The sequence below is a fragment of the Tarenaya hassleriana genome, unplaced genomic scaffold, assembly GCF_000463585.1.
Source record: "Tarenaya hassleriana unplaced genomic scaffold, ASM46358v1 Cleome5, whole genome shotgun sequence".
NCBI classification, from domain to species: domain Eukaryota; kingdom Viridiplantae; phylum Streptophyta; class Magnoliopsida; order Brassicales; family Cleomaceae; genus Tarenaya; species Tarenaya hassleriana.
The window spans coordinates 3,262,977-3,284,637 of NW_010967707.1; the positions used below are offsets into that span (position 1 = coordinate 3,262,977).

At 39.5% G+C, this 21,661-nt stretch overlaps 6 protein-coding genes across 11 annotated transcripts; 2 read left to right on the forward strand and 4 right to left on the reverse strand.

Moving 5' to 3' along the window:
* The first annotated feature begins 251 nt into the window (after window positions 1-251).
* On the forward strand, window positions 252-822 carry LOC104826613. The gene has a single exon (XM_010559389.2). The coding sequence runs from the start codon at window positions 363-365 to the stop codon at window positions 645-647; it is 285 nt and encodes a 94-aa protein (XP_010557691.1). The 5' UTR covers window positions 252-362; the 3' UTR covers window positions 648-822.
* Window positions 823-1,982: 1,160 nt separating this feature from the next.
* Window positions 1,983-5,441, reverse strand: LOC104826614 (threonine--tRNA ligase, chloroplastic/mitochondrial 2-like). 2 transcript variants are annotated; one of them, XM_010559390.1, is made up of 8 exons: window positions 5,030-5,441; window positions 4,595-4,741; window positions 4,357-4,504; window positions 3,988-4,241; window positions 3,466-3,843; window positions 2,898-3,230; window positions 2,603-2,803; window positions 1,983-2,364 (listed from the first exon to the last, which is right to left on the reverse strand). In XM_010559390.1, exons 1-8 carry the CDS (start codon window positions 5,309-5,311, stop codon window positions 2,104-2,106), a joined length of 2,004 nt encoding a protein of 667 aa, XP_010557692.1. In that variant the 5' UTR covers window positions 5,312-5,441; the 3' UTR covers window positions 1,983-2,103. The 2 variants fall into 2 exon arrangements, with proteins under 2 accessions (XP_010557692.1, XP_010557693.1); XM_010559391.2 differs by having other exon boundaries at window positions 2,104-2,364; window positions 2,898-3,206; window positions 5,030-5,439.
* Window positions 5,442-5,766: 325 nt separating this feature from the next.
* On the reverse strand, window positions 5,767-7,723 carry LOC104826616 (cytochrome b561 and DOMON domain-containing protein At5g35735-like). The gene is made up of 3 exons (XM_010559392.1): window positions 7,005-7,723; window positions 6,365-6,613; window positions 5,767-6,285 (listed from the first exon to the last, which is right to left on the reverse strand). The coding sequence occupies exons 1-3, from the start codon at window positions 7,647-7,649 to the stop codon at window positions 5,959-5,961; spliced, it is 1,221 nt and encodes a 406-aa protein (XP_010557694.1). The 5' UTR covers window positions 7,650-7,723; the 3' UTR covers window positions 5,767-5,958.
* A 1,705-nt stretch (window positions 7,724-9,428) lies between these two features.
* LOC104826618 (N-acetyltransferase 9-like protein) lies at window positions 9,429-11,935 on the reverse strand. Of its 2 annotated transcripts, none has more exons than XM_010559394.2 (6): window positions 11,649-11,929; window positions 11,162-11,233; window positions 10,909-10,996; window positions 10,622-10,754; window positions 10,453-10,491; window positions 9,429-9,867 (listed from the first exon to the last, which is right to left on the reverse strand). In XM_010559394.2, the coding sequence occupies exons 1-6, from the start codon at window positions 11,821-11,823 to the stop codon at window positions 9,733-9,735; spliced, it is 642 nt and encodes a 213-aa protein (XP_010557696.1). In that variant the 5' UTR covers window positions 11,824-11,929; the 3' UTR covers window positions 9,429-9,732. The 2 variants fall into 2 exon arrangements, with proteins under 2 accessions (XP_010557696.1, XP_010557697.1); XM_010559395.2 differs by having other exon boundaries at window positions 9,779-9,867; window positions 10,435-10,491; window positions 11,649-11,935.
* Window positions 11,936-12,704: 769 nt separating this feature from the next.
* On the reverse strand, window positions 12,705-15,775 carry LOC104826617 (heterogeneous nuclear ribonucleoprotein 1-like). Of its 2 annotated transcripts, none has more exons than XM_019204151.1 (5): window positions 15,625-15,775; window positions 15,167-15,273; window positions 14,651-14,878; window positions 13,398-14,565; window positions 12,705-13,187 (listed from the first exon to the last, which is right to left on the reverse strand). In XM_019204151.1, exons 3-5 carry the CDS (start codon window positions 14,870-14,872, stop codon window positions 13,174-13,176), a joined length of 1,404 nt encoding a protein of 467 aa, XP_019059696.1. In that variant the 5' UTR covers window positions 14,873-14,878; window positions 15,167-15,273; window positions 15,625-15,775; the 3' UTR covers window positions 12,705-13,173. The 2 variants fall into 2 exon arrangements, with proteins under 2 accessions (XP_019059696.1, XP_010557695.1); XM_010559393.2 differs by having other exon boundaries at window positions 15,429-15,775.
* A 2,552-nt stretch (window positions 15,776-18,327) lies between these two features.
* LOC104826619 (WRKY transcription factor 1) lies at window positions 18,328-21,579 on the forward strand. Of its 3 annotated transcripts, none has more exons than XM_010559400.1 (5): window positions 18,328-18,617; window positions 19,469-20,131; window positions 20,230-20,401; window positions 20,495-20,653; window positions 20,753-21,579. In XM_010559400.1, exons 2-5 carry the CDS (start codon window positions 19,528-19,530, stop codon window positions 21,258-21,260), a joined length of 1,443 nt encoding a protein of 480 aa, XP_010557702.1. In that variant the 5' UTR covers window positions 18,328-18,617; window positions 19,469-19,527; the 3' UTR covers window positions 21,261-21,579. The 3 variants fall into 3 exon arrangements, with proteins under 3 accessions (XP_010557702.1, XP_010557701.1, XP_010557703.1); XM_010559399.1 differs by lacking the exon at window positions 18,328-18,617 and adding an exon at window positions 18,624-19,244; XM_010559401.1 differs by lacking the exon at window positions 18,328-18,617 and adding an exon at window positions 18,624-19,081 and having other exon boundaries at window positions 19,160-20,131.
* Window positions 21,580-21,661: the final 82 nt, after the last annotated feature.

The following is a 21,661-nucleotide window of genomic DNA, read 5'->3' on the forward strand; positions in this document are numbered from 1 at the left end:
TGAAATATAATATATTGAGTTTTGTGTGGGCCTATTTACTACCATTTCCGCAGCCCAAATCATTCTCAATTTTCCGGCCTAAATTATCTAGGGGTGGGCGTTAAAAAATAACCCATCTGAAATATAGTTGTATTTATCTTTATTTATATATTAGAATAAAATTGTATTTTTTTAATTTTTACCGCTGAATAAATAAATTTTCCATGGTAAATAAAACACAGACCCTTTAAAAGGGGCATCCCCACATCGCCCACTTACAATCTTTAAACGAGCCAACACTTCTCCCCCCTCATCGCGAGTCACGTATTCCGCACCTCCTTCATTCCATCGCCAAAAGAAAAAAAAAAACTGGAATTCAGGGGATGATGTTCGAGATGTTGTCCGTACTCCGACAGAACCTCCAAAACCTCCGGAAGAGCCCGCGCGTGGCCGATGAGAGCGCGTCCACGGTTATCGTCGCCGACGGAAGACGAGACGGTAACGGTAACGGCCTTATGCGGATTCCGTTGTCGATCTTATCGTGTTTCGCTGTGCCACGTGTCAGGGGGACAGACGGGTTGTGGGTGTCGGGTGACTACTACGCCAGGGTCTCCGAGGTCAACCACCTCATGGTCAGCGATGGCATGCGATATGCAATTTTAATGTAAACCTTATCATTTTTTTTTAAAATTTATAATTAAAAAAATACGCCTTTTCCTCTAGGTGATATATGTATATATGCGTGTGTATGTATATATATCTTGGAAAACGATGAATTTCCAGTTCATCGCTTTGTCCATTTTGATGCATAGTGTGATAGTGAATGCGTTTGCTTTTGGAATATATATATATATATATATGTGTGTGTATTTCATTACCATTAAGAACAAGGTTAATTATTTACACCAATTTATATCAAAATTAATTGACATTAAAATTAATATTTTGCTCTTTTTTCTCTATATCCGATCCTATTAATTTAGTTTATACACTATATATTAATCGATTTATTTCAAGTATTTTTATATACTGAAACAAAGATGATCAATGTATATTTCGATCTATTCGGATTCATTTTTATATACTCAAACAAAAACAATTATATATATATATATATAGCAATTTTCTTTTATATATTCAATAAACAACATTTAAAAAAACCTTTGCATGTGAGGGAATACGATTCTCTCTCTCTCCCTTTTTTTTTTCCTTTCACCAGATTCTTTTTTTTCACAAGAAAACAGAAGACATGTGAATTGAAAACAATGTGCAAACGGAACCCATAAAAGCGATCCAACAAATACATTTATCTTTTTTCAGATAAGATTCTTATAAAAACTTGTTTAAAAAATATTTATTTCTTAGGTTTGGATAAAATGGTCAAAACAAATCGCAGCTAGTTGATTTTTGGATTGTTTTCAGTTGGAATATGATTATATATATTATCTATATCGAAATTGAAACATTCATTCTTCCTCCCGTATTATATAGCAAAAGAGATCTCAATTTTGTTTTTTTATCGGTCATATACATATAATATAAGATAACGAGTAACTGTTTCATGGGCCCAAATTGGTCTATCTTTCCCTTGTCCAATTATATTTATAAAAAAATAACTTTTTCAATTTGAAATTATCCACTTTAAAAAGTAACGAATTTTGTTTACTTACATATTATTCGCCTCTTTAAAAAAAATCGATATTTTTGGATTTTCTTGGGATTGCCAATCGTCATCGAATTTATTTTTTTTCTCTCAAAGAAATGAGAAATAGAAATCTCAAACCTTAAGTAGTGTATAATTTAATAAAGAATTTTTTTGATAAAGATCATAATATAAATTAATAGGATTGATCATTTTAATTACAATGAAAATGATGGGAAATAATTGCATTTATGATGGTGACCATACTTATTACTTACTCAATGCGACAATGCATGTCCTCTAAGATTCATGTTAATTACCTTAACCATCTTCCCAATTTCTGTATTTAAATCCAAGAACATATTTAAATTTAAATAACTATTATTTACCCTTATAAATAGATACTAAATATAAATCATTTTTAACAGTATGATTTAATTTTTGTGCAGTTTCTTTTCAGACAGATTCTGCGGTCTTACAGTTTACAGGGCACTCCTGGTTTCAATGGCGACATTGATTCTGGAGATGAACTCATCAACTGAAATGGTTCCGAGCTCTCCTCCGAATCTCGATCTAACGGTGACACTTTCCGTTTCGACTTCTTTGGGACCCACAACCGCCATTAACGGTATCTTCTGCGTCTCTGCGTTTCTGATGAGCTTTGGGAGCCTTTCTCCATGGCGGACCTCTGCTCTAACGCCGCAAGCTTTTAACTTTCTGGTTATTTCCTTGCAGAACTCCAACTGAAATCACAGACCAGAATCCAGATCACATGTTGGTGTAAGAAAAAAGGCATTGAACTTGTTTCCCAAGAGCTGGTTTTCAAGATTCATGATCAAGGAATACTTAGGAATCAATGGCAGAAAGGCATTGTTCTTGTTTCCTGAGAGCTGGTTTTCAAGATTCATGAACAGGGAACGCTCTCCATCTTTTCCAAAGAATTTTAACGGCGAACTCATCAATGGTGTGATCGTGATATACCTGGTTATCAGTGACGGGCAAAACCCGAACTTGAATGGGAGAGAGCCAGATGGGAAAATCCCCGGCGTAATGTTCTATCAGAACCCCAAAAAATCTCTCTAACGAACCCAGAACTGCTCGGTGGATCATTATCGGACGCTTCTTTTCCGTGTTTGAATCAACATAAGTAACGTCGAAACGCTGAGGAAGGTTGAAGTCGACCTGTGTAACAAAGAAAATCATTCCCGTTCATCATATATAAAAAAATATCTCGCCTTTTATACGATCCGAAAACCACAAGGGTAGACCCACTTGCCTGTATGGTCGAGCATTGCCATTTCCTTCCGAGGGCATCCTCGATTTTAAGGTCGATCTTTGGGCCGTAAAAAGCACCGCCTCCTTCATCGATTTGGTAGCTCCATCCCTTGTCGTCTAAAGCGTTCATAAGCGCACAGGTTGCCTTCTCCCATATATCGTCGCTTCCAACGGATTTTTCTGGTCTAGTTGATAGGTTCACCTCATATTTGTCGAAGCCGAATTGCGATAATATCTCTTCGGTAAGATCTAAAACACTTCTGATCTCATCTTGAATCTGATCCTCTAGACAAAATATGTGTGCATCATCCTGACGGAGCAAACTGTAAGTAATCTTAAGGCAGCGAAAAAACAAAAAATGAATTTTAGGTATCCGGCTGGTACATGAGAGGAGATCGAGTTTTGTTATTAGAGAAACCCGAATATCGGGTTTGGGTTCGGATATTTGTGTGTGAGATGGGTTCGGATTCAAATAACCTGAAAATTCTGGTACCCAAGCCATGCTCATCCCTAGCAAACATAAATCCGACAGTTTGAACAAGACTTCAAGAGAGTATAAAAACAGGTACCTGGGTGAACCCTCTCACTCGGAAGAGACCATGCAAGCTTCCCGACAACTCGTATCTGTAAACTGTTCCGAGCTCAGCCACCCTGACGGGTAAATCCCGATAAGATTGAAGCTTTCTTCGGTAGAGCAAGATGTGATAAGGACAATTCATGGGTCGGAGTTGGTAAAGCTCCTCTTCTATCTCCATTTGATCATACATGTTCTCTCTGTAGAAATCCAAGTGACCACTGACCTTCCACAGATCGGCTTTAGCTACATGCGGTGTGTAAATCAGATCATACCCACGTTTTATATGCATCTTTTTCCAAGATTCTTCGATGATGTTCCTAACTATGGCGCCCTTTGGATGCCAAAACACTAATCCTCCACCAGCTTCATCCTATAGTTTAATACAAAAACAGAGAGTATGGATCATGTTTCCCGGAAGAAGAACTGATTTTTGGGTTTTCTTCACGTTATAACCTTATCTCATCTCACATAATGCCCAGGTGCTCAAAATTCGGGGGTTCTTCCCCAGCTTTACCTGTATGGAGAAGAGATCAAGGTCTTGACCAATGCGTCTGTGATCACGGCGTTTTGCTTCCTCTTTAAAATGAAGATAAGCTTTTAGCTGTTCTTCATTCTCCCATGCTGTTCCATATATCCTCTGAAGCATTTGCCTCTTTTCATCTCCTCTCCAGTATGCACCTGCAACAGATTCGAGTTCTACAGCCTTCTTGTTGATCTTTCCGGTCGTCTCGACGTGAGGCCCGGCACAAAGATCCCACCATTCATTACCTAAGATGGCATTCAAACTGGAAATAAGATGGAGACAAGACAAAGATATTACCAAACTAAAACATGAAACTTTTGGACAAGAACACTTTGAGACAAGAAGGTAGTGAGGGTGTACCAATGTGATAAATGGTGATGGGTTCTTCCTTGATACTTTCAAGAATCTCCATCTTGTAAGGCTCGTTGATTACCATGATCCTTTTCTCTGCTTCTTCCCTAGAGACTTCTTCCCGTACAAGTGGTAGATTCCGACTAATGATCCTGTCCTACAGACGATACAGTCAATGAATTCTGTACCGAGAAATCAAGGAGCCGATCAATACTGAAACCCTTCAAGGATTCACCAAAACACTCACCATCTCTTTCTTGACCCTTTTCAGGTCTTTGTCAGTCAAAGGCTCCATATCGAAATCGTAATAGAAGCCGTTATCAATCCATGGCCCAATCGTCACTTTAGCATCTGGGAAGAGCTTTTGAACTGCCATGGCCATCACATGTGCGCACTGGATTCACATAAACCAGGCTATTCAGCTCGATTAATCACTACCATTTTCTAAGCAATGCACCGGATATTTTCTAATTCTCTGCAACCCTCAAGTGACAAGAAAAATCCGATAAGAAATTCGAAATATTCGTCACTGGGTAGCAGCGAAATTCAGATTTCCGCAGAACCCAACTTCATCAACAGCATAAACATGAGAAATTGATCACAACACTTCATTCTCCTCAATCCGACATAACTTCCTCGTACTTTAAGACTAACCCAGAAAGCGAAAAGCTCTAATAATTACCGTGTGACGGATTCTGAGCAGTTTCTCCGACGACTCGTTAGTGGGAAGCGGGACAATCTCCGGTTCCGTCTTCTTCGGCGACACGCCGCCGTTCTTAGACCCGACGTCGGAAAGAGCAGGCTCGGTGACCACGGCGGAGATGGCGGGAAATCCACGCGGGCCCCGGCGGAGTCCCGGCGACTCGAGGAGGCGAGACGGGGCGGAGACAAAGCGTCTGAGAGAAGAGGGTCTGAAGAGGAAGGATGATGAGGAAGAAGAAAAGAGGGAATGCGAACTCGCCATAGCTCGAACTTCGAAGAACCAGCGAGAGAATTCGCAGGTTTCTTCGGAATTTGTGGAAGAAGAAGAAGAAAAGAAGAAATGGATTTGAGAATTTGGATAAATTCTGTGGTGCAAGGCCCCCGATAAGTGGATTGCACAGAAAAAATACGCATTTGTACAGCTCCAATAATATATTTTTTTTGGAACATAATTAACAAATACATATACACTCAACATTTCTATATTTTTTTGGTATTTTTGTGCTTAACTGTTTTGATTTTATAAATATCATATTTATTTAATTGTATATTAATTCTTATTTTAAAAAAATATTTGTTTTCTCATCAGAATTTCTTTGCTATCTCAATTTTCCATTTTGATTAATATAGTTTTATAAGAATTCTGTCTTAATAATTTTAAATCGGATAACATTCTAAAATCAAGAAAGGCATAATTAATATTTAATAGATGTGAAATGAACTGTACGAAATAAATAACTCATATAATACTCCAAAAATGTGTTACATATAACACAACAAATCAAATCAAAATACGGACGTAGGCCCTACAAAAAACACCCATACAACCCACCCGCATATACAAAAAGACGAAAAAAAAATACACACAGAGATAAAAAAAAAAAAAAGAATCAAAATCTTATGCAGAAACTAAACCCCCATGTGGGACCCCCCGTTGGTCACGTGACCGTTGGAGTGGTGCTTGTCCGCGCCGGGGCGGTGGCTGGAACTACGGCGGCGGCGACGGAGGACGATGAACCAGGTGAGGGGTTCGAGGATGACGACGCAGGCGCCGAGGAAGATGAGGATTCCGACATAAGCACGCGTCCATTTGTCCTCAGGGTCCAGTATGTCGAGGCCCTCGAAGACGTTGACGATGCTCAGTACTATCGTCGAGTACCCTATCGAGTGATGGTACACGTTCCAATACATTCTGTACTTGTTATCCGGTTTTGGCCTCAGCAGCACCGCAAACGCCTGTCCACCCACATTTCCCGTGATATGTATTAGGGATCCGTTGCTTAACAATTATTAGACCTATACGTGTTCATGTTACCTGGAGGGTGCCGAAGGCGAAGAGGATGATGCCGATGTTGCGGTGGGCGGCGTAAGAGGTTCCCGGAGAGTCGTTGCCGAGCTTAATTCCGGTGGCCCAGCCGGCGACTCCGACGACATAAGCCGAGAATTGACATGCAACGTGGATATAGAACCATGCTGGGTTGGCAAACACCTTCACGTACCTTGCCATTATGGCTCCTATCGGCATTAGTATCCCCCAACTCACTGCATTCAGCACTCCGTGAATCTGTAAAATTTGATTAAAATAAATAAATAAATATTTTGACATATTAATCTCTAGGTTAAGTAACGAAGGGGGCTAATAAAATGTCTTGTTTAATATATTAATCTATGGGAAATAGATTTCTAGAAACTCATCGCATGAACCGGCCGGTTTTAGGTCACTTTCAAACAAAACGTAGAAAGTCAAAAGAATGAGAAATCAGGAGGTAGGGTGGGTGAAGTTGTGGTTGGTATTTGACCAAGTGAAGAGAATATTTGATTAAGATCCTTTTAATATCATTAAACAATCGAATATTTAAAATGGATTAGTGGGATTAATTTAATTACTTTTTTAATCGGACAATTAGAGTTTTAAATTATTCTGAAAAGATGAAAGGAGACGAAACTGAACTCACATTTCTCTTCTTATCCCTGTCGCTCAAACCGCCGCCCCCGCCGCCGCCGGCAGCAGCTTGGCCGGAACGGAAATTTATCCGACCAAGCGATCGACCATTCTCACCATTCGTCGGATGAACCTGAGGAATTCCGCCGGAGACGGGACCCACTTGCCAAACCTGGTTCGTCTGAATCATATCGGCAGGAAGCTCGAGGGTGGCGAAGATAATGGCTTCGTCTCCCACCAAGCTCGCCGAAACCCTAGAAACCCCGAAACTGAGACCGCCCCGTTGGAGCCGCGTTTTGTAACTCGAGACCTGAGAAGTGTATCCTTCGAACTGACCGCTCGAGTTGGTGAAGGCGACGATTGCCTGCGTCCCAACCATCCGTCGGCCGTTAGGGTTTAGTCCCCAAGATATCCATGACGACGAGGAGGTTCCAGGGCGGCGGAAGGCGATGGAGACGGTGCCTGTGGCCTCGTCAAAGTTCCAGTGAAGGAACGAGCCGAGAGCTGGCAAGGCTGAACAGTTTGCGAACACGTTGTTGTTGGAGAATCTGTAGGAATTGCAGGAGGTGGATTGTGCGTTGCTTGAGGAACAAGAAAAGAGAAGTATCGCCAATGGAACGACGAACAAATATGGGATTAGGGTTTTTCTCCGATCCATTTTTTTTCCCGACAGGACAGAGCACGGGTTCTGTTTTTTTTTTCTTCTGGGTGTCTGATCTCTGTGTTGCTCTTCGTTCTCAGATTCCGCAAGACATTTATATATTTATAGGAAAACGCGTGGAATCTTGAGGTTGAGGATACTGTGAGAGTTGTTCTTTGTTGACGATTCATTGCACCCACTCTCCCTTTTGTCTTCTTACGTTAATTGGGAAATAAAATAATATATTCGATAGATTAAAATAACGTATTTTCTCGTGAATGGGAACTTTCCAACGCATTGCAACAAACAAAGTGGCATCTTATAATATTTGCTTGCGTGCCAAACACAAACTTTACATGATAATGGATTTAAAATGTAAAATTATATCCTTTTTTTTTTTAAATAATCGAGTTTTTTTTATGTATTTATTACGAATGTATGATAGCTATTGGCAGAGACTAAAGCATTATTATATAATTTTATGACATCGGAACATGCGGCCACAACCTGTGTACTGGGTAGCCCCGCTCCCTGTAATAACCGACAAACTATACATAGAATATAAATCAGATCTAGTACTTAACCAATTCACATGGGATTTTCCAATCATTATAATTATACTTCAAACTATGTTAATTAATGTAATATCAAGTGGTAAATTATATTCCAAAGTTCTCATTTTATCATCAAAATCCAAATCTTCCATTAAAAAAAAAGTATGAACGAAGAGATCTGTAAAGAAATTCACTACTGTTACGGGTATAAATTGTAAATTTGAAACCCTATTTACAGTGTTATTACATATGATTAGTTACACGTACAACCATCACCGCATCATACATAATTTGTTTTTTTTTCTTTTTAATCATAATATAGGAGATTTTCGTTATTGATATTAATGTAATTGAAATTTCCGAATTAATTGAAAAGGAAATGATAGTCAAATGTGTGCCAAAGAATCACGCGTTCACATGGTTATAACTTGGGGAATAATTTACAAAGTCTTCCACTTGGTAGGGGAAAAAAAAATACATAGAACACATAAAAAGGAAAAAAAATTATTCAATTAATTTATCACCTGAAATAATTTCTTAATTTGGGTGGGATTTTTTCAACGCTAAATAAAAAAGTTAAAAAAACGTTCTATGGGTCACTCGAGTTTATGATTGTCAGATTTTCAACTACAGATTGGATTACATTCAGTTTCAGTATTTTTTTTTATTTAATTTAATTAATCTATAAAATATCTATCTTTTTAAGTTTTTCTTTGAAAAATAGAATTAGATGCTCATTTTTATGTTAAAAAAAATAGGATTTTCAATCGAGTTATAATCGTCGAAGTTAATTAACAAGCTCAGTAACATAATCAACTCATCGTGTTGATATAAAACAAAAGTTACATAACCATATATGTATACACACATACACATTAATTGACATTATAGATATTATGTAAAAGCAAAGAAACAGCTCTTTTTCACTTGAGATGCGAATAACGTCGACGTTTGGACACGCCACACGCCACACGCCACACGCCACACGCCACACGCCACACGCCACACGCCACGGCTTCAGACCAGAGCATTTCCTTCTAGAAGGTGGTGGGTCCCCTTTGCGTGTGTCTTTTTTTTCCTTTTTTTAAATAGTTTTCTACAAAAAAAAAAAAAACTAAAAATCCAATGAGAATTTTGCAGCCCGAGTTCACACTCAACCCCCATTAAGCGACATTCAATTTTAGCCGCTGCTAATCTTTTAATGAAAAACGTGGAATCTTACCAAATGGCATTACAATTAGTCTGCACTAATCACATGATTAAATTTACTAATGCCTTGCGCAATAAGACAGATGCCTTGAATAATGTTAACTACTGTTACCACTATGTCTCTTTCAGTGGTTATATATTAGACAAAAGAATCAAACTTTGACCGACCCTTTTCTTTTCACAAAGTACCAAACCAAAGGGAAATACAAAATTTTTCTTCACCTAACAAATATCTTCACACACCAAACCAAAACAAGGTTTTGACAGATTCCCATCAAAGACTTTGAAGCACTTCCAGATTCAGATTCAACGATCATCTCCTCTGATCAAACCAGGGCTTATGCAAGAGTTTCTGATAGCAATGGCGAATCGGATGACGGGTTTTCCGGTGTGCTTGTGTGTGTGATCGCCTTCCCGATCAACTCCAAGAGCTCTTCTCGACGGGTTTTTGTCACCGGAAGTTCAAGAGTAACCTGCAGGATTTGAAGATTTTCGAGAAACTTAATCGAGGAAGAGGCCGGACTCTTATCTTCAGGATATATAGAATGGGCAGTACATAGTACACTAGGCAATGAAAAACCAATAAAGACTAGGGCTAAGTTAAAAAAAAAAAAACCCGAAATTCGGCCGCCCAAACGCTATATGAGGTGAGGTAGGATTATAGCGTGAGGAAAACCCGAAATCTGGTTTGGATTTTGAGCAATTAGATTCAAGATCGTGTATTATCTGGCACCCACATGAACCGTAACATGATATTTTTACTTAGTGATATAACATACATACCTACTAAAATATCTCAGAATCACGGGTTTGGGTTTGGCAACCCGAAAATTTCGGACACCCAATCCCGGTCAACTCCTAATATATGATAACTATATTGGAAAAATTCGAGATTTTGTATTTAAACTCTGGCTCGAATACCCATGGATACGCGAAAACTGTCTCGAATACCCGACTTTCAGGTATGCGACCAAAATGAATCCGAGATCAGGTAATATCTCGTTAGAACCAAAACATTCGAGTAACTGACCCGCACCCACCCTTGATTAACAACTGACCTCTTTGAAGATTTCGCTGTAAGATGCCTCCTCGAAACCCTGCAAAAAGGAGTCACATTTTGTTTGAGAAAAAACCCGAGTGATGAACAGTGAGGTGGAGAATCAAGAATCAAGAAGAATGGTCAGTGACCATGATAGAACCTTGCGGAAAGACTTATCAGACCATTACCAGTTTGCGGAATAAGCTGAGAGACGCTGAGTTTGATTCTCCAATTTTCGCACGGAATGTGTGAATCTCTAATTTCTTGACGGCATAAGCCATCATTATCAGGACAGACTCCTTTCCTATTCCCTTACCACGACTATTCTAGACAAGATTTGAAAACAGCAAATGGCTAATGTGAATACAGTTTCATAAATCTAGTCGAAGTGAGATGATCAAATAAGGGGGAAAGAAGAAAAATCCAAGCAAATTCAAGAAACTAAAGGCAAAGATTCGGGGAAAAAAGCAGTTACCTTTTGGGATCAGCGATCATTATCTCAATCTCTGCAAGCTTGGAATCATCCACATCATTCATGTAAATGTTCACATCTCCTGCCATGGCTGCACAAAAGCCAACAGATCATCTAATACAAAGCCACCATTGCTATAGACCAGATCGAGAAGGTAAAACAATCACAAAGGGGAGATCTTGTCAATGTGTTTACGTTTCCAAACAGTTTATACAGATTGAAATCAAATTTCAGTTCAATTAACTCGGGAACGAACCTTCGAGGCCGGGATCGCCATGAGAGAATTCTCCCTTTACAAAATCTTTATCCAACACAATGAAAGTCCGCTCTGTAACAAAAACAAATCAACATCAAAACCCTTCACAACCCATTCACATTTCACCAAAGAATCAAATACGAATGCAACTGGAAACTTGGAAATTAAAATTAAATTGCTCAAATCCGTCGCAGTTCAATGGAAATCAAAATGGCCCAGGTGAACATAGACGATCATTCAGTAAAAGTTCAAAGCTTTTAGAGGGATACGAAACCTAAATAATGATCTAATTGACGAAACCCAGACGGGACAAATACTGTCAGAGACCAACATTGAGATTTTGAGATAATTCCTAAACCTTAAACCTAAGTCAGTAAAACGACAGAATTGATCAAACCCAGCTGGAGATCGAACCAGATGACAACGACCCGATTCAGAAAACAATGAAAGAAGACAAAAGAGATGAAAAAATTAGGGTTTCCGATACTGTTGGGATCTTGGGTCCACGAGACTTGCATCTCGTACTCCTGCTCGAGAGTGAGCGGCTCGGAGCCCGTGGCTTGGAGGAGAGCTGGGTCCTGCATCCATTGATGGTACATAGGGACATGGTCCGCCATGTATGGAACCAAAATTACTCTTTCACCCTCCAAGCTCAACTCCATTGTTATCTTCTCTCAGCCTCCGCTTCAATGGAGATGTAAATCTTACGCAACGAGAGCGAAAGCATCGCCGAAGCAGTCAAGCCACCTTCTACTTAAACGGCGCCGTTTTCTTTAGTCCGAGTTGGATATTTGTTGTCTAACTTAATTATTAATATCCACGTTGGATATAAATATTCGTGGCACACAGACACACACACACACACACATATATATATATATATGTATGGACGAATTTTGTAACCAGTGGGCGGTGTGAGGTGGCCATTTAGCTTCAAAGCAAAAGCATATGATATGATATTAGCCTTTTATTTATTTATTTTTTTATTTTCCTCTTGAATATAATATAATATTATTATATAGGTGATGATTCTCGCTAGGACAGAATTTGTATAAAAGAGGGCGAAATCGAACACCCTAAGTCAGATTCAAATTTCAACATAAGCAAATGTGGAAATGGTCCCATAATAATTCAAATAAATTGAATAAATGTACAATAATAAAATGAAAAGACGGTCTAAATTGTTTTCTTTTTCTCCGTCTTGATAAAAATGAGAGATATTCAGAGGGTGTTTTTTTTTTTTTATGAAAAAAAACTTTATATTATTTGATTTTATATCGCGGTTAAATTTGGTTCCAATTCAATTCGGAATCTCAGATAGTTATTAAAACGTATTAATTTTTTTAAAACTTTTTTATTTTCTAAAATCCATTCCATATTTTTTTTAATAATCGGGTTGAAGTTGTTAAATTACGTTATAAAATCACAGCATTTAATTATAAAAAATAAACATTTTTTTTTTCAATGAAAATCAAACATCAACAGAAGCCAAATAGAATTAGAACCGAAACAGGATATAACAAAAATCTCATGTAAAGCAGAATCTGGAAATGCTCTGTTTTATTCATTAGAGGGTCCCTGAGCCGAGGAACTTCTGTTTTTTTTTTCACACTTCAGTAACCAAACCACAAATCCCAAACAAAAAATAAAGAGAAAGAAAAAAAAAAACATCAGATACAAAAACACATCACCAGAACCAAGAACAAGGCCAATCATCAATAATCGTATAATCATTTTTCCGACCGAAAGAAGAAGAAGAAGAAGAACAAAAACCACAGAGCTAAGGGCTTAAAACAGTTTTGTTTCATCCCGCAATCCGATTTTACATCTCACTCAAACTGCCCTATAAAACATGTACGGAAACTTGCAGTGCTGTTTGATGCCAAAACATTTTACCTCTTCCAACTTTGCTTATGCACAGATTCAGTTCAGATCCCCCCGTTGTCTTTCGATGTCATTCCCCTGTGTAAACACTATCCTTCTTTGATGACAAAAAACCCGAAAACTAGTTCTTATGCAGCAATCCCTGTCAAGATTTCAGACAATGAACAACACACTTGATTAGTTTTTCCAGATGCTTGTCAGATCCCAAGACTAGGATTAGATATGTTGATCGCGAAAAACATTAACAAGGAATGCCCGTTAACGATAAGGGCTTGCAGAGAGAGAGAGTATGCGAGATTTTATACACGTTATTGCTACAAAGTACATTGTTAGAGCAAACGTTTTGGCTTACCTCCGTTAGGCTGTCTCTTGTTAACGGTAAAACCACCGACATAACTAGGCGAGCTTTCAGCAGAAGCATCGTTCAGACCGTAGGTTAAGGACCCGGGAAAAGTTTCTTTTTCGGGTAGAGATGATCTCCAATCCGGTTCCCCATAGTTTGAACTGCTGCTATAGAAGTTGGCAATGGCTGCTGAATCATATCCTCCCCTTCCCCCACCATTTGCCATATTAGTTCCATTGTTTCTTGCATATGGAAAACTGTTATCACCACCTCCATACCCGAAGTTCATGGTGCTGTTTGGCAAATCATTCCCTCCACCTCGACCCGATAGTGCCGAGAATCCGCCCCAGCTGAGTCCATTGCTGTTACCATTCCCCAATCCCGTGGATGGCCCAGAATTACTGTTTCCTGTGTTATAACTCAGTCCTCCTCCATTTCCCCAAAGATTTCGGGTCACTGAGCTGAAGAACGAAGAGTTTCCTCCATTAGCTCCCTCATAACCAACAGAGGATCCTATCCTATTTGAGTTGCCGACATAATATGGGGTTACCGAGCGACCATAGCCAGCATTATTAGTGAAATTTGCAGTTCCTCCATATCCGGAGGCAATAAGACCCGGCTCAAAGTTCACACCCATTCCATCACCAGAGCCAAACATAGCAAACCCACTTCTAGAGCCGGCAACCGGGCTGAATCTACCATCCATCCTAAGTCCATAACCTCCAACAATTCCGGGGTTATACCCATTCAGCAAACTATTGTTCCTACTCATCATACCAGAATTATATCCACCAAGAGGACTACGGCCGGGACTGGGACTGGGACTGGGAGATAACTCTTTGGGAACCGCACGCTTGACTTCGACCATTTTACCATTGAGTTCATGGAATGTCTTCAAAAGGGCTTTGTCCACAGCCTCCTCAGAATCATAAGTGATGAACCCAAAACCTCGAGGCCGTTGAGTGTTTTGGTCGTACATCACGACAACATCAGTTATTGTCCCGAACTGCTCAAAGTAATTCCTGAAATCACTCTCTGTGACCGATGAAGCCAAGCCTCCAACGAAAATCTTCCTTGTTCGACCTGGACATGGACCTGGAGAACCCTGGCTGCTGCTATTCGCACTTCTGTTAATTATGTTCTGATCATCTCTAGGGACAGCCTTCTTGGCCTCAACCTAAGGACAGGAGACAGAGTCTTAGGTTGGTGTTATGCATAATTAGAAACCTATTGAACTTGATTAAACACGGAAGAACACTTACCATCCTTCCATTGATATTGTGCTTCTCCTTGATGACTCTCTCTGCAACAGCAGGATCAGCAAAGACCACGAAACCGAAACCACGAGCACGACCTGTGTTCCGATCCTTCATGATCACAGCTTCCACCACCTCCCCGAAATTACTGAAATACTCCTTGAGACATTCCTCATTGGTGTCCCAAGATATTCCACCTATGAATAGCTTGCCACTATCTGACTGCATTTCCCCCTACAGCCCAAAATGCTCATTCATGAAACACCAGAACATCTGATCCTAAAAAGAAGAAGTTTTGATGTCTCGTCTGTCTATGTAATTGACCTCAGATTGAATCTCAATCCGTAATTCTACTAAATATGGGTCAGAAAGGTACAATCCAGATCAATCTACAACAAAATCCATGAAATGGAACATGGGTTTGGTTTAAACTTTTGTCTTGGCGAGAGCAGATTCCAATCCGATGAATCCTAGAACCAAAATGCTGATTTATGATGAACACGAAATCTACAAAGGCAATACCTTCTTACAAAAACACAAGACAGAAACACAACCGTGTTCCTATATCCTCGGATTCAAAATTCAGACCCAGCAGATCACTTCGTCGATCATTCAACCAATCATCCAACCTGCAAACCAAACAAATCCGAAAGCTACCCAATCACGAAAAACAAAAAGACAAGAACAAGAAGAAGAGGAGGAAACCCAGGAAGAAGAAAGAAAACGGAAGCAAATCATACGAGACGGATCGGAATATCAAATCGAGGTTGGATCAAAAACCCACCAATCAGATCAAAACCCAGATGCCGAAATCTCGCGACGAACAAAAGGGAGGCACAAATAAGGAGCCAAAGAGAGGAAAAGCTGTTTCTAAAAGAAATGAATGGCTCTCATAAAAAAAATTGTATCTTTCACCACTTCTTCCAGTCTGGTTTTATATAAAATATATTTCAACAAATTGCAAATGTTTTTTCAGTTACCAAAAACCAATCGACACAGACAAACATATGTAAGCATTCGCCTGCCTACATGTATATGACTCTGTATGCCTGGTCATACATATACGCGGTAATATATATATATATATAGAGAGAGAGAGGCGTGCGCTTCTTCTGAATCAGAAGAGAGAGAAAGAAGAGAGACCAGTGGAGGCGGTCGGAGTGTTGAATTTATAGAGAAGAGGAGATGAAGGGGAAAAAAAGACGTTGATTTTCACAGTTCGGTTTTACTTTTTTTTTTCAATTAATTTTTTTTTTCAGTTCTCCATTTTTACATTTTTTATGTTACAAAAAAAAAATCGATCTTTTTCTTCGACAACCAAAAAATACGAGAGAAGACGAGGAGACAGGTCAGAGCCACGTCGTTTCATTATTTTTTTCCTGTAAAATTAAATTAATTCTAAAAATTATTATTTTTAAATGATATACATAATACATGTATGTGTCTGTGATTTTTTTAGGTTGATCCACGTTTTAACCAGTTTAATTTTATATATTGACATTTTAATTATATTCTGAAATTTAATATTTTAACTTGACGATTTATTATCAAACGTTTTTTTTAAATGTTAATAGTAGTTATTTTGTGTGATATAATTTCTTAAAATAAAAATATCATCGTAATAATCCAATTCTAGTGACACCTTAAGTCTCGTCGTTACGAATATACAATGTAATAATAAACAAAATCTATTTATATGAATATGATAGAATATATCTGTTGTAAAAAAAGAGAAACCATATATATATATATATATATGGTTTACTAAAATTGGCTTGTAAAAAATCCTTTTGTTATAGTTTTTAATTGCAAATATATTTTGGATTTAACTGGCCAATAGCATAGGCTTCTTAGGTATACATTTTGGATTTAGGTACTTAATTTTAAAAAATAGATTTATTCAATTCTATTTTGGATATGGGCCATATTATTGGGCCGACTCGGAATCAGCCACGTATCCATTTCTTACAAATATGTTTTCTACTTTTTCTTTAATTTATTTTTTATTTATTCGGAACTGAAATTAAAAAAGAAAAAGAAAAGAAACAAACAAAGAAGGCGTCGTTTCCCTCCACTCTCTCTCGATCTCGGTTTCGATTTCGTGGTTTTCTCGTGTTCCTTCCCGAGAACAGCAAAACCCACGATTGAATTCCGTCTCTTTGTTCGGTGGATTTCATCATGCAGATTTGTTGTTCCGAAAGAGTAAATTTTCTGGGCGAAAGAGGGTTTCAAACTTTCAATGTCTTTGATGAAATCGCTACGAAATCGACGTTTGTTATGTATGTGGGGGGTTGCCTCTAGGTGGCGGTTTTGAGCATCATGCCAACGTTTAGAACTGAGTGTGCTGGTGTATTTGTTCTGATGTGGATTTGTTGGAGATGAAGTTCGATTCTCAGTCGGTTCTGTCTGTGGATGATTTGACCGCTACTTCGTTGGATTTCCAATCAGGCAGGAGTTGGTGACGGACCCTTTAACAGAGATCCCTGGGCCACTTCAGGACATTGTGTTGTAAGTCACATTGCACTCACAGATAAGATATGCTCTTGTGAAATGGGTTTGGCAGAAACTATGGAAAAGATGGGATGGTATGATTCTTCAGCTGTGTCGCTTACGGATCTGTGGCGTTTACTATGTTTATGCTAATCGAATACGATGTTGAAATGGCAATGATGCTGGAATAATGATGTCATGAACACATTTGGAAGCTGAATTGGAGAGAGAGGGGAGGGGGGTATCTGAGAAGGATCCCTGATATCAGTCGTGAGGAGGAGCTTGGTAGATCCAATGGGCAGACCCATCACTGGATAATATGATGGTGATGAAGGAAAACCGATAAACCCATGTTAGATGCTGTTTCAGAACTGCCAGAGCAAAGCAAACACCGTGCGAGGAAACAAGGTAAAGACTCCCATTTTGATGCAGGAACTAATGAAAACCACAATGAGGGTTCAGCTGCAGGTTCATCATCTCTTGAAAGAAGAGGAGAGAGCACAATCTCTCTCTCTCTCTTCCTTCTGAGATTTTCGGACACAGGAGTTATGGAGAGTAGTTTGCAACTGATGAACTCTGTAAGATCTGCAGAGCAGGAAGAGCAATCTTTGTTTATTAAAAGAGCTCATTTATGTTTTCAAAATTTCATATAAAAGTCATTCAACATCGTCAAAAGGTTTTAAATATGTATTTATATATATATATATATATATATAAAAGTTATATTTAATTTAAATTTTAATAATCTTATATACAGGCTTTTCCCGATATAAAAATTGCCATCTTTCTTTTCTTTTTTGCATTATATATAACTTCTTTTTCGCACCGCATTATGTCCGATTATTTTTCCACAAAATAATTGAAAGCCAAGTTCTGTAAGAAGAGGAGAATCGATGCTTGTCCCCTCCTCATACAGAGAGCAGTAAATTAACTGATATTCACAAAGCGACCCCACTATTTTTACGATTTCCAACTTTTTACCCCAAACCAACAAGAACGATACTTCTGAAAAAACACAGTGGAAAGGGTTTGGTGGGTCCCACAACCCCACTATCTGTCGGTTCACGTTGGTGGGAATGGAATATTTGTCAACCGCTGAGATCTCCTGAGAGCACAGATGCTTCAGTGCGCCGCGTCACAGCCAATCAATTCTCTCACCCCTTCCCCTTTCACTTCCTCTCTCCTCTTCTTCTTCTTCTTCTTCTTCTCATACTCCATACTCCATAGTCGTCGAAGTCCGACCAACGGATGTTGAGCTCATCTTCTCTTCTCTATCTGTCTCTTTGTCTTGGGTTTAATCTGTGATTATCTGAGTTTTGTTCGACCAGAGTCCGGATTCGGAGTCCGACCCGACCCGATCTGTGGGTTCCCGATCCGACTGGAAGTTGAACAGATTCAGTGATGTTGTCTCTTGGTTTCTGAATCTTCGACTGCGAAATTGGCGGCTTGTTTCGTTGGTTGGGGTCATCGATGCTTGTGCAAAGTAAGTTTCTTTTTCTATTTTTTTTTTAACTTTTTTAACTTCCGTAATCGACCTGTCTCGGTCGTATAAATCTCGTTAATTTGGCTTAATTCGCGTGTTAAATGCTCGGGCTAATCGGGGTTCTGGGTAGTCCATGCTCTGCTTGATTCCCGAGAAAATGGAAGAAAATTCTCAAATTCTGGAATTTGGTCAAGAATCAGATCTGGGTTTTGGTGATTTGGGGGTATAAACCCTTTTGAGCTCTTAGAAAGAGGGTTTTCTGCTTTCGTAACTGATGGGTTCGTTGCTCATGTCATCATGTTTCTTGGAAAATTCCATTGTTCGATGGGGAAGTTTTTGCTAGAATATGAATACTATTAGAACCAATCATCGCTTCATGAGATACGTTCCGGACAGAAATGGAAAGAATCGGTGTGATTCGGCACAAAGAGACATCGGTGATTTTCTTCCTGTTGGTGACAAATGTAAGAAGCTTGAGTCAATGTTCTGAGCTCGAGTGTGTGCACTACTTTAGTATCACTGAATCTAAAGTTCATTGATAGAAGCAGGGAAAGTATGGAGTTGTTGCATTTCTTTGGCTCTGATTACTTCACCTCGGACTGAAGCATTCTCTTGTTATCTTAAGAGGTCGGTCCTTTCAATTCTCGGGTTTCTGCAGAATTTTGCTGTAATTTTTTCTGGTAAGGTTGGGAGATTTCGTGGTATTGGTTGTTTGCTAGTGGAGTTCATCAGTAGAATTGTGTGTTGTAATTGTTTACTTGTGCGTTGATTGCTTGATCATATCTGTAAAAAGTTTCTGAATTTTGTTTGTGTGATTGCTCTGTTACTGGTTTTGTTGAATGCTTCACCAGGCTTCGGGACACTGCATGCCTGAGTTCTTCGGCTGGCTAGTAGAAATTCATCGGTCAATATGAGCACGGAAGTCAAAGTTCCTGACTGTGAAACCGAACTGGGTCCTCCTCAGGAGGCCAAAGCAAGTGAAGCCTCCTCCACCGACAAGATAGAGTCCCGACCAGACACTGATACAGGAACCTACGACTCGGACAAAACCATGGAAGAAGCTTCTGAGCAATGTCAAGAAGAGGCTCCTGAATCTGCAAAGCCCGAGGAGTTAAAAGCAGTGCCCATAACAGAAACTTTGCAACCCCGAGATATGGCTTCCTCCGAGAAACCACCGAAGGCTCCTGAATGCTCAGCCTTGTCCTTGCACTCTGCTTCAGAAGGGAGCAGCCCTTTTATCCGTGAAAAAGTTATGGAAGACGGGTACAACTGGCGTAAATACGGGCAGAAGCTCGTTAAAGGGAATGAATTTATAAGGAGTTACTACAGGTGTACGAACCCTAACTGCACGGCCAAAAAGCAACTGGAACAGTCGCCGGGGGGACAAATCGTCGGGACTGTTTACTTTGGCCAGCATGTTCATCCAAAGCCTATCGGTAACCATTCAGCCACCGGTGCTATTCTGCCTATAAACGAACACAAGCCTAAAGATCTCTCTGCAGCTGTTAATAAAGGTAATGGATTTGAGACAATAATATTTGTAGTTAATATGAAAATTTTGAGATTGATTCTTTTGATAAAGAATACCTAATGGGTTGTATACTGTTTGTAGAGAAATCTTGTGGATCACGGGTCCAGACACCTCAACGGGCAGAACCAACGGCTCACAAAGGACTTCAAGTGTCGGTTATCTCATCGGTTGATGAAGTGAAAACCGCCATTTTGCAATCAAGTAGGATAAAGGGTGAGTCTCACAACAGTGTTAGTCCTGGCTCAAAACGAAGGTACGGTTACTGGATCGATGCTTTAAGTTCATGCATCAGAAGATGCCCACAGAGTTTTATGTTATCTTTTAATGTCGACGTAACTGAAATCAGGAAGCAAGATGGTGGAAATACCGAACAAAGTCCGGTGGATAGGTCAAGAAATGAATCGCGTATTGTAGTACACACTCAAACTCTGTTCGATATCGTGAATGATGGCTACCGGTGGCGTAAATATGGACAGAAATCGGTGAAAGGAAGCCCGTATCCTAGGTATCGTTGAACTCATCTATCGTGTTGTTTTGTTTGTGTTTTTTGGGAACCCACTATGTGTTAAAACCCGTTTCCTCGTTATGTCTCGTGTGTATTCAGGAGCTACTATAGATGTTCGAGCTCTGGATGTCCGGTCAAGAAACACGTTGAGAGGTCATCTCAAGATGCGAAATTGCTTATAACGACGTACGAAGGTAAACATGATCACGATATGCCTCCCGGGAGGATTGTTACCCCCAACACGATGGATTCGGAAGCCGATAAGGCTGGTAGCAAAGAACCGAGTTCCAAAGGAGGAGATGGAAACAAGAATCTGCAAAGCTCGGTCGTTCAAATCGTTGCAGATGACCAAGTAGCTGACGATGAATCAAGAACGAAACCCGAACAGAGTAGTACAACTAATGGTCTAAATCAAGGATCGATCTCGGATGTGAAGCCAGAGGAGCAAAAGAAAAACAGGTCGGATCAAACTAAAGAAGATGAAAGAGGCAGCCTCGCCGAGTCAGGAACAAACCCAGAAGACAAAACCGGTTCTCGTCAAGAAACAGGAGCAGGAACTGAAGACAGAGCCTGTCCAGAGACGAATCCTCCGGTTTCGGGTAACTGATGAGAATTTGAATGCTTTGGATTAACGTAGAGTTAGCAGTACAGGTGAGATGAGAGTATAGGCTTGTACAGATGTGGTTCAGACAGTAGCAAAGATTAGGTTAAGATTCGATGTAATACCACTTAAAAAGCCTGTGAGTTCCCCTCCTCCATTGGGTCGAATAAGAAGGAAACACAGGCGGAGCTTTGTAGCATAAACCAGAGTCTGTGCTTGGGTAGGTTGGGATGGTGATTTTGATCCAACCTTATTAATGGTATTGAGACAAAACATGTTTACAACTGTACTGCTTCTTGTGTTCACTTGTATGTTCCATGGTTTACATTGGTTATAAGCTAAAATATTCATTCAAACTTGTATTAAAAAATGTGTTGGTATAATTTTTTAAACCGAATCCAAATTAA